The 14,207-nt window shown below is 41.9% G+C and overlaps 1 protein-coding gene across 1 annotated transcript in view; it reads left to right on the forward strand.

Annotated features, from left to right (window-relative positions):
- DMC1 (DNA meiotic recombinase 1) overlaps nucleotides 1-8,613 on the forward strand; it is a 41,171-nt gene extending 32,558 nt beyond the window's left edge. The window contains exons 13-14 of the mRNA XM_029954448.1: nucleotides 1,510-1,626; nucleotides 8,375-8,613. Of these exons, the coding sequence (XP_029810308.1) occupies nucleotides 1,510-1,626; nucleotides 8,375-8,444 (187 nt within the window). The 3' untranslated portion in view covers nucleotides 8,445-8,613. The remainder of the gene's footprint in view (nucleotides 1-1,509; nucleotides 1,627-8,374) is intronic.
- Nucleotides 8,614-14,207: the final 5,594 nt, after the last annotated feature.

Genomic DNA, 14,207 nt, shown 5'->3' on the forward strand with positions numbered 1-14,207 from the left:
GTGTCACAGTTTATTTTGATCAACTATAACCTATTAGTTTATATTCAGATCCCCTTATTAATGATTTCAAAGCCGAGGGGTCTTTTTTTTGCATCAGGTGGGATGATTATGTGGGATTTTTTCCCCCTTCATTCTGTTGATATTGTATATTACACTGAAGATGTTCCTATGTTGAGCCACTCTTCTCTTCCTAAAGTATATCCTACTTGGTCGTGGTGTATAATCCTTTTAATATGCCTCTGGATTTGGTTTGCCAGTGTTTTATTGAGGATTTCTGCACCGTGGTTTTTTTTTTTTAATTTTTTTTAATGTTTTATTTATTCTTGATACAGAGAGAAACAGAGCATGAGAGGGGCAGGGGCAGAGAGAGAAGGAGACACAGAACCGAAAGCAGGCTCCAGGCTCTGAGCAGGCTGTCAGCACAGAGTCTGACGCGGGGCTCGAACCCACGAATGTGAGGTCTGACCTGAGCCGAAGTCGGAGGCTTAACCGACTGAGCCACCCAGGCGCCCCTGCACCGTGGTTTTTGTAACGGGCTCACTATTAGGGTTACTGAGAACCTTTCTCTTCTTGCCAGATGAGTATTAGTCCCTCGTGAGTGTATCTCTCATGATGAGCATCAATAATACTTATAACAACGTTGCAATCATAATATTTTTTTTAATGCATATGATCAGATGTAGTAAAAACTTATCTTTTCTGTATACCATTTTAGAAAAATAAACTTCAGGCTTAAGTAGTAAAGACACAGATATTCCCAAGATTGTTCTCACTGCAAATTCATAATGAGCGCAACGCTGAAGGCTTCCAGCGTACAGTTAATGAATAAGGAGGTTCTCAGTCTGTTCTCATTTACATCATGGCCTCCTAAGGACAAGTGGGTATTTCTTATTCATTAGACTGGAATAGTGCTTGGGACATAGTAGGCCATTAATAAATATTTCTAATAAATGAATGGATAAGTTCAATCTTCGTAGTTTATAAAGAAGAAAAATCACTTACCCCAAGAGTTATCCTAAGACAGCAAATAATGTTTTATTTGTGTTTTGTCCTTTTAGAAAATTAATTAAAATGTAAACAGTTCATCATAGGGCTCTCGAAAGCCTGCAGTGGATGGCAGCCGGGCAGACAGCAGCTCCAAACCCTACCCCGCTCCGTAGTTAACAAATGAGCCTCTGCTTGCTTCCAACACACACCTACCCCATCCCTTGCTGTTCTCCACAGAAAAATTGCCTTGTAATTGCAGGTTTTACTGTATATCATCCATATCATAAACCCTGAAAAGGTGTAAGGGCACCTGCGTGTCTCAGTCCGTTAAGGGTCTGATCAGCTCAGGCCATGCTCTCACAGTTTGTGAGTTCAAGCCCCTCGTCGGCCTTGGCACTGATAGTGCAGAGTCTGCTTGGGATTCTCTCTCTCCCTCTCTCTCTCTGCCACTCCCCCATGTGTGCCCTGTCTCCCAAAATAAATAAACTTTGAAAAATCCTGAAAAGGTGATTATTAATTTAGTTTTCAGGCAGACCCCAAAAAACCCATCGGGGGACACATTCTGGCTCATGCTTCAACAACAAGAATAAGCTTAAGAAAAGGAAGAGGAGAACTGAGAATTGCCAAGATTTATGACAGGTAAATCTTTTTTTTCTTTTTTTTTTTTTTTGTTTACTTTTTGAGAGAGAGAGCAAGCTGGGGAGGGGCAAAGAGAAAAAGAGAAATCCTAAGCAGGCTTCATGCTATTAGTGCAGAGCTGGATGTGAGGCCCAATCTTACAAACCATGTGATCATGACCTGAACTGAAACCAAGAGTCAGGCGCTTAACTGACTGAGCCACCCAGGCACCCAGTATTTTCTCATTTTTAATCAGATGCCTGGCCATATGGCATTACATAAAATTGCCTCTCCTAGGAGGCTCTGATTATGCCACTGGCCGATACTACATGCTTGAATTTTTTTCTCAAAAAGTATTCAATTCATCGTCAAGTCCCTACTATGGACTAGGTTCCAGGGATTCAGAGATTCTGTTGACATATAGACTTGTTCCCTGACTTTCCAAAGCTTACAGTAAACCTAGATAAGGAAAGAATCAATTCCAACCAAATCGTGTCCGTGCAGGGAAAATACAGAGTGTGATAGGGATATATTCTTCTTTCTTCTGCCAGGTTTTGTTACATTTTGTTTTTAAGTTTCGGTTTAAATATCACTTCCTCAGGGAATTTCCCTAACTCTTACAGTCTAGGCTGTACTCTATACTATACTTTATATTCTTTTGCAGAACTTTATTTACTTAATTAAAACTTATAAACAATAAATTTTTACAGAGAGACCCACTACATACCAGCTATTCTAGGTTCTGGGGATAGAACAATGACTAAAACAAAAAGATAAGGCCCTACCCTCATAGAGCTTATATTCCGTTGGTAATGATTTATATAACGTACGTCATCCATGCTAGACAGCACATTTCCCGAGGATAGAGACACGATTGTCTTGCTCACTGCTGTAGTCCCTCCGTGCCTGAGCTGTAATATTTGTGACTGGCTGATTAGCCAACCCTGAGCAACAAGGCAAGGATTTGTAATAACTCGCCCCAACAGGGAAAAAAATCAGCCAAAAGGAAGTCAGATGAGCTCTTTTTTTTTTATTTAGTTTTGAGAGAGGAAGAGAGACAGAGTATGAGAGGGATAGGGACAGGGAGAGAGACACACACAAAATCGGAAGCAGCCTCCAGGCTCTGAGCTGTCAGCACGGAGCCTGATGAGGAGCCTGAAACCACAAACCATGAGATCATGACCTGAGCCGAAGGTGGACGCTTGGCCGACTGAGCCCCCCAGGCGCCCCGTCACATGAGCTCGTAATCTGCTTTTTGCTATGAATCACAGTACTTATTATGAACTGGCACTGAATAAATATTAAATAATCAGTTCTCCCATCTATCTGGTTTTCATTTAGACCATTTTTTCATGACTTGTCCCTAGAAACTACGATGTACCAAGGCTGTGCTTTCTGGAGCTTCAGCAATCGAAATGTTCTTTATTGAATTAAATAGGTAGTAGGGTTGTTCCATCTTTTTATAGATGTAACTTTCTTGGTCTATATCTTAGGCAGATTGCTGTGCTTAGAACTTTCCCTAAACACCTTTCACTCTGAATTGCATCAGCGGGCCACATGCTCCTCTTCCTCACAACAGGGACTGAGTCTGGTTCACTGATGTCCCCAGCACCTAACATGGTACTTGGCACATAGTAGGAACTCAGTAAGTATTTGTCAAATTAACAAATGAGTGAACTCCATCTGTATGTTCAATCATTTGCATGTTTTATCAAATCCTCCCTATTTGCAGAAACAAATAACTCCTGCAGTTCCACAGTCTTGAGAGAATACTAGGGCTCTGCATGCTCAGTAAAGGGTAATCAAAGTTATTGTAGAGGTTAGTAATGTCAAATTTCCATAAATTTGAATAAAAACAGCAAAACTAGATCAGAGCGTCAAAACTTAATTTGCTATGCAGCCTGTCCTCCCTTCTTTCTGGTCCCTAAGGATTTCCCACAAAGAATTCTTGACTTTAAAGAAAACTTTTCCGTTGAGAAGATGATGATGCTCATAGTGGTAACTAATACTTACTGAGCGGCTACTATGCCCCAGGCCTCGCACCAAGTGCCTCAGATCCGTGTATGTCATCGTTTATGACAACAGTCCTACCAGATGGAAGTCGTTGTCCCTATTTGCCACATGAGGAAACAGGTAACCCGTTGGCCCTCTGCAGTCTATTTTATTTTGTTACTGTTTTTTGAAACTTTATTCATTTTGGGAGAGAGCAGAAGCAAGGAAGGGGCAGAGAGAGAAGGAGAGAGAGAGAATCCCAAGCAGGCTCCCAACTGTCAGCACAGAGCCCCGATGCAGGCCCCAAAGCTGTGAACCGTGAGGTCATGACCTGAGCCGAAATCAGGAGTCAGACACTTGACGGACTGAGCCACCCAGGCGCCCCTACAATATATTTCAAACATAGAAGCCAGAGTGATCCTTTGTAAGATTAAGTCAGATCATGTCTGACCTTGGCTTTAAACCCTCCAACGGCTCCCCATTTTAATAAAAGCTCGAGTCTCTACAGCGGTTTCAGAGCACTAGGTGAGTGTCCCTGTCCTGTTGTCCCTGCGCTCCCCCTTCTCACAGCACCGCCACCTCAGCGGGCACTTTGCTGTTGGACATGCCAGCCACACTTCTACTTTAGGGGCCTTGCGCTTAGTGTCATCCCTGCCTAGAATATTCTTTCCCCACATAGCCCTCACTCTGGTTACCAGTCTCTCCTCCTTCAAGTCTTTGATCCAATGTTACCTTCTCCACAATACGGGCCTAGATCTCCCTATTTAAAATTGCAGCTCCTCCCACTTTCCACACTTCTCTCCCTCCCCGCCAGTTCTATTTTTTCTTTCTCTGTAACATTCATCATCTTCTAACATATTATTATTTATTATGTTCATTAGTTATTATCTGTTTTTTTCTTCTCACCAAATACAAGTTCTACAACGGCAGGAATCTTTGTCTATTTGTTTTCAGTTCTAGATCTTAAGCGCCTATAACAAGGATATAGCAGGTGCTCAATAAATATTTTCTTAAAGAGTAAATGAATGGACTCCCCGGAAATCACACAATCAATAAAGGTTGGAACCAGGATTTGAATCTGTGGTGTCTGAATCTAGGGCTGACACTTTTATTTGTCTTTCTTTTCTTTTTAAGTTTATTTTGAGAGAGAGAGAGAGAGAGAGAGAGAGAGAGAGAGAGAGAGAGAGAGAGAACATGCATGAGCAGGGGAAAGGCAGGGGCGGGTGGAGAGAGAATCCCAAGCAGGCTCCATGCTGTCAGCACGGAGCCTGGCATGGGGCTTGAACTCACAAACTGTGAGATTATGAAATCAAGAGTCAGACCCCCAACGGACTGAGCCACCCAGGCACCCCTAGGGCCGAAACTTTTAATCATTACACTATTTTTTAGTTTGCTGAAGATGATCTATCGAGGACAGTCTTAGCTGGTCTACTATAGCTACTTCCAGGGCCTCAACTACTACCTTATACAGATGTATAGAAAAGCATTTCCTGTTCAGAGAAAAGACAAAATTCTCAAGGAATTGGGCAGAAAGGGTTATCAGAAGAATTCCCAGAGGTACAGGAGTGACTGCAAAAAGGGACTCAGTTCTTTCCCTAGGATGTCACTGCAGTCGCTGCTCCCATAAGTAACTATTGATGGCCCCCAGGTATGCATTTCTCTCCCTTTAAAGCTTTTGAGTGAAGAAAACCCCATTTATTTTATTCTACTTAGCATATCTGAGATCAGTGGACAGTAAAAACAAAGAATCTCACTGAATTCAAAGGAAAAACAAATTTTAAATAATTACCAAAAATTGAAAAGGTACCCAAATGGTGAAGTTTCTGAAGTAATTGATTTTTATTCTGTTTCTAGAACAGAATTTAAAGAAACAAAACAAAAAAACACCAGTTCAACTTTGTAGATAGCTTGCTAGGCCTCCCTCTTTCTCACCTCCTTATCTTCCTGCCATTTGTAAGTGGCCAGCTGAGTATCTGCCAACAAAAGGTTCTTTCCTGATTCTGTTCAGGCCTTCCTACCAGCTCTCATTTTAGCGCAGCAAGCCTTATTTATAGCCCATCTGCGGTCCTCAGGGGGGCCCCCTGCTGTTTCCTAAGGGAGGTAACCTGACCACAGCTCGGAGTACACAGCCTCATCTCTACCCCCTCAGAAAACAAAACAGAACCAACAAAATCAAAAAATGAAAACCAACTTTGAGAGGCAGTTTAGTCTAGTGGTTAAGAACTTGAGCTTTGGGGGCATCGGTTAAGCATCTCACTCTTGATTTCAGCTCAGATCATGATCTCACAGTTCATGAGTTTGAGCCCCACATCAGGCTCTGCCGTGAAAGCATAGAGCCTGCTTGGGATTCTCAATTTGTCTCTCTTTTTCTCTGCCCCTCTGCCACTTGTGTTCTCTCTCTCTTTCTCTTTCTGTCTCTCTCTCTCTCTCTCAAAAAAAAAAAAAAGAACATGAGCTTTGGAGTCAAATACCTTAGTCTCTAATCTGGCATCTTCATTTACCAGCAGTATCCCCTTGGGCAAATGACTTCTCTCTGAACTTCAATCTTCTCCTCTGTAAAATGTGGATAATAATTCATACCCAAGGGTTCTCATAAGATTTAAATAAAATAATTAAAGGAGACTTGGAGTAAATTAGTAAATACTTAATAAATGAAAACTACTAATATTACTAAACGGTCACCACAACCTGGATAGAATAACAACACGAAGTAGCAGTAGGCTCTTTGTCTTGTGATCAGTGGTTTTCCAATTTTTATTTCTTGTTTGACCTTTTACGCAAACTTTAGATATTCATTTCCACCTGCTTGCAGAGCTCCGCTGCAGGAGCGTCCCACAGGTACTTTAAGTGGGGCATATCTACACCTAACTCCGTATTCTTCTTATTCTTATCTACAAAACAAGTATCTCTATTCCAGTTGTTTGTTCATGCTGTTCCCTCTCCTTGGAATACCACCCATTTCTGCCTGAAAAGCCTCTTCAGTTATCTGTGAGGCCTTTCCTAATCAACCTAGTTGGGATAATGTCTCCTCTCTTCAGAGTTCTATTATATATATATATATATAGACAGACTTTATGCAATTTACCTTGCTTTGCATATTAATCGTTTGTCATAGTTCACCTATTAGACTTTTTTCTTTGAAAGTGAGCGAGAGAGAGAGAAGCCAGGCTCGTGCTCACCCAAAGCAGGGCTCAAGCTCACTTACCCAGAAGTGGGGCACCTGCTCATGACCTATGAGATCGGAACCTGAGCCAAAGTTGCATGCTTAACCGCCTGAGCCACCCAGGCGCCCCGCACCTGTTAGACTTCTTGAGAGTAAGAAAGAACTCTGTCTCATTTTTGTGAAATCTGTAAAATCTAGTACATAATAAGGTATGATTTTCACAAGTTAAAAAACGTGACATTCTTGCAAATAAATATAAAACATATATCAAAGGCTTGCTTCAACTCCTTACTTGACGAAGAAATTGATTCAAAGGATAATTTAACCGAGATTTACATAGTCAATCAAAAGAATGATGAAATAAATTTGCAAATAGATGGAAAACTGGTTAATATCCTACCAGGTGATAAATTATAACATTTGAAGTTGTCTTTTCTACTGGAGGGAAGTCAGTTGCTTCTCTGCACAATGATTCCAGTGCTATAGCCTGGCAGCATCTGCATTGTCCTCAGACAAGAGTCATCTGCGTTGCTATCCGTTTCCTACAAATTAACCTCGACTCCTACAGCGTTGTAGAATAAATTAAAAGGTAAAATTTTAAAGACCATATAATCACATACAAACATGAAATGTCAAAGATTTTATTTAACTCATTAATTAATGCAGGAAATAATACAATTTTATAACCAGATCAAAGAAAAAATCAAATAAGCATATATATGGAGCCAAATAAGGAATGCTAACATGAACTATAAGTTGATCAAAAGCAGGTCAGTATCCATAGGACAATAATCAATTGCATTCCTCCTCATACAATTTACATTTCTATGGACAAGAATAATTTGTATTACTCTTGGTTACCTACAACTTACCAAGTTGTAAAGTAGCTCAAAGACCATGAAAGGCAGAGTCCTCACAGAACCTGGGGAACCAGGAAGGGTGTGCTGAGCAACCTATGTTTCTTTTCTTTTTTAATTTTGTTTAATGTTCATTTATTGTTGAGAGACAGGGACAGAGCTTGAGTGGAGGAGGGGCAGAGAAAGAGGAAGACACAGAATCCAAAGCCGATTCCAGGCTCTGAGCTCTGAGCTGTCTGCACAGAGCCTGACGCCGGACTCGAACCCACAGACGGGGAGATCCTGACCTCAGCTGAAGTCAGACGCTCGACCAACTGAGCCACCAAGGTGCCCCACCCTATTTTTCCACCAATGGTGCTCAGTAATCTTTCAGTGCACTTCAGAGCCTTTCACAGTTTTCCCCTGCATTCGTTTAATCAGTAGAAACGTGCATATCCCTTTTGAATCCGGCCCCCAGAGGCCTGCGACACCTGCCTGGGAGTAGACTGAAGGAACCCCTAGTTATTCCTTCTGCCTGTTTCCAAGTTTGGGGCGATGTTTCTTGATATTCAGAACCTTGCAAATGGAAGTTGTTCAGTAAGTGTTTGTGAGGGTTGGTAATACTTATAGGTAAATTTCTGTAGTCCACATTTAGCTCTCGCAACTCTGAAATGTCTCTGGAGGCTCAGACTGATAGGAGTGTGATGCCTGTGACATGAATATGGTATTTATAGAAATGGAGCTTTTTATAAACCTCTGTTCCCTTGTATTCTGTTAGCCCAGAGATGCCTGAAAATGAAGCCACCTTCGCAATCACTGCTGGAGGAATTGGGGATGCCAAGGAGTAGGTGGCGAATTGATGCAAATTGCTTCTTAGTGCTTATTAGGAGCTGAAGAAATGGAAAAGCAGTCTAAAATTTGAAGAGTTTGTTTTTTTTCACATGTTATTGTTAAAGGAAAATCAGCAAAACAAATTTAAGTCTTGTATTTACAGTAAAAGTCCCTTATGTGTATTAACTATATATTGTATGTCACTTCAGGAATATATATAAACTCACATATGAGCTCACATATGTGAACACTAGTTAAGAGAAAATACTAATATTTATGAAAAAATGAGAGAGAGCAAATGATTATATAACTACTCACATATGAGTTTATATATAACTCATATGAATAAAACTATTGAAACTCATATGAATAAACCTACTGAAAATGAGAAGGGGTAACTGACCCCCTCACTTTAGGGGTCCAAAGCGAGCCACTGAACAGATGGAAAATCTAAGGGCTTGGAAATATTGCATTCGCCTGCCGGTTCCTCTTGAAAGGTAGCAAGGGTGGATACATTTCCAAAGGAGGGTACCGTTAACGGAAGGGATGTTTACAGGACACCCAAAAAAGTTTTAGTTGTATTAACATCAAACTATATATTCGCCTTTAGCAACAGAAAAGAAATATTAAATTAAATTTTAAGCCATTTGACATTTTGAGAAGCTGAAATTACTTTTAAAAAATGTATTTTTTAAATGTTTTATTTTTTACAAACTTCTTATTGGAAAGATAAAGAGGAAGGTAACTAGGAACTTTACAGTTTGGGGTAATCAATAGTGCATGAGTTTTATATTTTAAGTTTGGGGTAGAGAATTCAAAATATTAAAGAGATACATTAAAGTTAATTTACATGTAAAATTTCTGAATACTAATTTTTAGAAATGCAAAAAAAATACTGTTTTTCTAACTGTGACACAAAAATAAACTCTAGTTTTCAAAATAAATGTATGATTAAAAGTATTTAAAAATTAAAATACTAATAATATTTACCATGACAATATAGACTTCAAAAAGATTTAATCGCTTATGTTGCATCACCTTGTATGAAAATACAAGTATTGAAAGAACCATTTGTTACAAAAGGTATTTATTTGATTGGGGCACCTGGGTGGCTCAGTCGGTTAAGCGTCCGGCTTCACCTCAGGTCATGATCTCACAGTTCGTGGGTTTGAGCCCCGCGTTGGGCTCTGTGCTGACAGCTAGCTCAGAACCTGGAGCCTGCCTCAGATTCTGTGTCTCTCTCTGTCTCTCAAAAATAAATTAAAAAACATTAAAAAAAAGTTTTTTTTAAAGGTATTTGATTATCCATTGTCATTCACTCATCAATGCTTGGAGCTAAAAAATGTACAAAGAAAATAAGATTCCTGTCTTCAAAGAATGTGAACACTAGTTAAGAGAAAATACTAATATTTATGAAAAAATGAGAGAGAGCAAATGATTATATAACTACTCAGTAGTGTGGTCTTGGATTATAAGACTCCAAAAGCGGAAAGGTGAAGCTGGGGGACAGCATGTGCAAAGGCACAGAAGCTGGGATTTGGTGACAGAGACCAGCCTGACAAGCAGAAATTGTTCCGATGGTGTACTGGGAAAGAAGAGCTTTTTTTTTTTTTCCTTTTTCCTTTTTTTAAACCACAGAAGCTGCTTCTCTGAATAAGCAGACACAAAGTCATCTAGGAGCAGATTTTCTGTATTCAGCAAAGTCACTTAAATGGCTTCTTTTGGTATACAAATATAAATGCATACTTTTGTCCTGGGGAAGGGAAGATTTTGTTACTTGATAAAAACTGAGTCACAACTCAAGATTCCGAGGTCTGTGGAGCCCTGGAGGGGAATGGACTAATTATGTAGAAGCCCAGAGCCTTTTGGTAGGAAAAGAAATACAAGTCCCAAGATTTGAGATTCAGAAAAACTTTCTGGGTTACACTGAGTAACCCCCTCACCAGAGAGACTTTACCAAGAGGTGGACAGTGTTTGGAAACCACAAGAGCCTACAGTTCTACGGAGAGGCTGGTGTTAATATGGCACGTAGCTGAAGCTGGGGACCGCTCTGGGCCCGGCGACTCCTGTGTGTCCTGCTCTGAAGAACAGTGGCTGAGAACTGAGGACAGTGATCTAAGAATCTGTGACCTTAGGGCCCAACTTTGGGACAGAACCGCAGATAGTGCGACAGACACCCATGGAATTCTGCTAGGCCAGGGTTCCAGGTGTCGGGGCTTTCAGTCCTCTCTCTCCACCTGACTATAGAAACAGCTCTCCCCCCTTATTCTAAGGGGGACAGAAGAGCTGGAAAAAGAGATTTTATTGCTCAGAACTCATTTGGTTGCAAGCCACGGAAACTCAGAGCAGCAAATGGGAGACAGGAATTCACTGGCTCATAAAACTTGAAAAGTCCAGGAGTAGTGCTGACTTTGGCCACAGATGGAGCCAAGACCTCAACCGGCACCGTCTGGACTTGCTCTCCCTGCCTCCTTTTCCTGTTCTGATTATTTCCGTGCTATTGTTCTCAGACAGGCTCCTCCCCCCGCCCCCCCCCTCCCCCGCACTGGAGCCAAGAAGCTGCTTGCAGCTCTAGGCTTACATCCCACTAAATTAAAAAAAAAAAACAAAAAAACACTAGAAAAAGCCTGCCTTTTCCCCTCCCTTATTCATTCTGTAGAAAACAAAAACAAAAACAAAAAACAAAGACTACCAAATGAGGATAGAGACTACTGATTCGCAGTTTGCTATGGCAAGAGAGTTAGTGACCTCTGTTTGCTTTCGGTAGAGACTCAAAGGCAGGGAGAGGAATGGGAAAGCTTTACAGTAGAAAAAAGGAAAGGCTTAGGAGCACTCTGCTTGGAAGTTGTGGGCATGGGGAAGCTGGAGGATCGGTCTGATGGTGAATGGAAAATGGATAAAGGAAATAACATCGGCATCAGGGAGACAACTGGGAACCAGTTATAACTGAACTGTGAGATGGTAAAGCATGGGACTGGAGGGGGGCAGCGAAATAGACATTTCAGAGTAATGGGGCGCCTGTGTGGCTCAGTTGAGTGTCTGACTCTTGATTTCGGCTCAGGTCTTATGATTCCAGGATGGTGAGAGCAAGCCCCATGTCGGGCTCCTCGCTGAGCATGGAGCCTGCTTAAGATTTTTTCTCTCCCTCTCTCTCTCTCTCTCTCTCTCTCTCCCTCTCCCTCTCCCTCTGCTTCTCTCCCCTGTTCACATGCTCTCTCTCTCTCTCTCAAATAAATAAATTAAAAAAAAAACATTTTAGAAAAACAACAAAATGTAGTTAAGAATTGGTGTGAGATTGAGTAAATACAGGAGTCACAGGGACAAAGTTCTCTAACCTGTGAGAGGAGGTTATGTTTGCATCCCGAACAGGAATGCGGACGTGTCACTTGGAAGGTTATGGATTTGTTCTCTAGGACTGCCAAAACAAAGTACTACAAACTGGGTCGCTTAAACAACAGAATCTTATTGTCTCATGGTTCTGGAAGCTAGAAGTCCAAGGGCTAGGTTGGTTCCTTCTGAGGTCCGTGGGGGAGAATGTGATCCATGCTTCTCCCCTAACTTCTTTCTGGTGGTTTCCTGGAGATCTACAGCAGTCCTTGGCTTGTAGAAGAATCACCTCATCTCTGCCTTCATCTTCACATGACATTCTTACTGTGTGTGTGTTTTTGTGTTCAAATTTCCCCTTTTTATAAGGATATCAGTCATGTTAGATTAGATGCCCACCCTTCTCTAGTATGACCTCAGTTTAACTAACTACATCCATACTGACCTTATCCCGAATAAGGTCACCTTCTGAGGTTAGGACTTCAACACATGAATTTTATTTATTTTATTTTTTTTTAACATTTTATTTTTTGAGACACAGAGACAAAGCATGAGTAGGGAAGGGGCAAAGACGGAGGGAGACACAGGATCCAAAGCAACCTCCAGGTTTTGAGCTGTCAACACAGAGCCCGATGTGGGGCTCAAACCCACAACAGTGAAATCATGACCTGAACCAAAGTCAGGTGCTCAACCAACTGAGCCACCTAGGCGCCCTCCCCAACTCATGAATTTTAAGGGGGACATGAACCCACAGCAGTTAGTAAGAATCAGATACAGTCAATGGTCAACCACTGATGGCTTGTAACCTCCTCAGGAGCTTCCTGGGGGTAATCTGAAGGTCTCTGAGGTGGAAGGCAGGGAAAAACTAAAGAAAGAGGCAGGCCATTCTGTTGGTGGGTGGTCATTTCGTATGAGGCTTGTCTTGGGCAGCAGGAAGATGAACGGACCCTGGCCCCTGCCGGTCAAATATTAAAAGTATTTGTAGAGGCCTTAACTGGGTTCAGTTACGTCTTATACCATGCGGGTGTTCTCAACAGCACATCACTCTCTCAAGGCTATGTTCTTGGCAAAACGGGAAAGACAAGTGAAATCCATACTCCAAGGACAGAGGAGGGAGCAAGGAGCCTCTGATCGCCTGAATCTAGCTCACAGGTCAACAAGCATTCATGTCTGCGCCATGACCTCCCCCAACCAACACCAGGATGCACAAGACACAATCTCTACTCAACACTGGCTACAGTCAGAAACATGCAAGTCAAGATCTGGGGAAACCTAGTATCTATTTAGAGATTGAAGAGGTTCAGGGGCGCCTGGGCCTCAGTCAGTAAAGCATCTGGCCTGATTTTGGCTCAGGTCATGACCTCACAGTCATGAGATTGAGCCCTGCCTTGCGCTTTTCTTGGGTGTGGAGCCTGCTTAAGATTCTCTGTCTCTTTTTCCCTCTGTTCCTCCTCTGTGCACTCTCTCTGTCTCAAAAAATAAAAATAAAAAATAAAATAAAAATGGCCTTAGAAAATGAAGGGGTTGAAATAGAATCTCTCTACTATCTCTTTCTTACTTTCCTGTTCTATCATTCCCTAAAGAGCAAAGAAAAAAATAAAGACCGAAAGCCAGATCAGAGTAAGGTGGCCAAGCCAAAACTAGGGAATACAATAGACAAGGCACCTGAGAAGAGACATCTTTCATGGAGAAAAGAGGGATTGGGACCTTGGAAACCAGGCTGCAGCCAGTCAAGTGCTCTTCACTGGACTCTGGCTTGGATATGATGAATATGTATAATTTTTGGGCTGTACAGTTTCCATTTCTCCATCATAATAACACCCTGGTTTTCTCTCTTTTTTTTTTTAAGTTTTTATTTATGTTTGAGAGAGAGAGTGCACAGGGAGAAGCAGAGAGAGAGGGATAAGGAGAATCCCAAGCAGGCTCCGTGCTGTCAGCACTGAGCGGGACTCAGACTCGTGAACCATGAGATTATGACCTGAGTCAAAACCGAGAGTTGGACGCTTAACGACTGAGCCACACAGGCACCTCATCCTGGTTTTCTTTTAAAGAGTTACCTCTCCCCTAAAAAAAATTTATTTTAAACAAAAGGGGAGGGCACCTGGGTGACTAATTCAATTAAGTATCCAACTCTTGGTTTCAGCTCAGGTCATGATCTCATGGTTCGTAAGTCCAAGCCCCATGTCAGGCTCTGAGCTGACAGTGTGGAGCCTGCTTGGGATTCTCTGTCTCCCTCTCTCCACTCCTACCCCATTCACTCTCTCTCTCAAAATAAATAAGCTTAAAAAATTTTGCGGGGGGGGGCTCCTGGGTGGCTCAGTCAGTTAAGCATCCGATGTCGGCCCAGGTCATGATCTCACAGTCTGTGGGTTCGAGCCCCACGTCAGGCTCTGCGCTGACGGCTCAGAGCCTGGAGCCTGCTTCAGATTCTGTGTCTCCCTCTCTCTCTGCCCATC

The sequence above is a fragment of the Suricata suricatta genome, chromosome 10 (assembly GCF_006229205.1).
Source record: "Suricata suricatta isolate VVHF042 chromosome 10, meerkat_22Aug2017_6uvM2_HiC, whole genome shotgun sequence".
NCBI lineage: Eukaryota > Metazoa > Chordata > Mammalia > Carnivora > Herpestidae > Suricata > Suricata suricatta.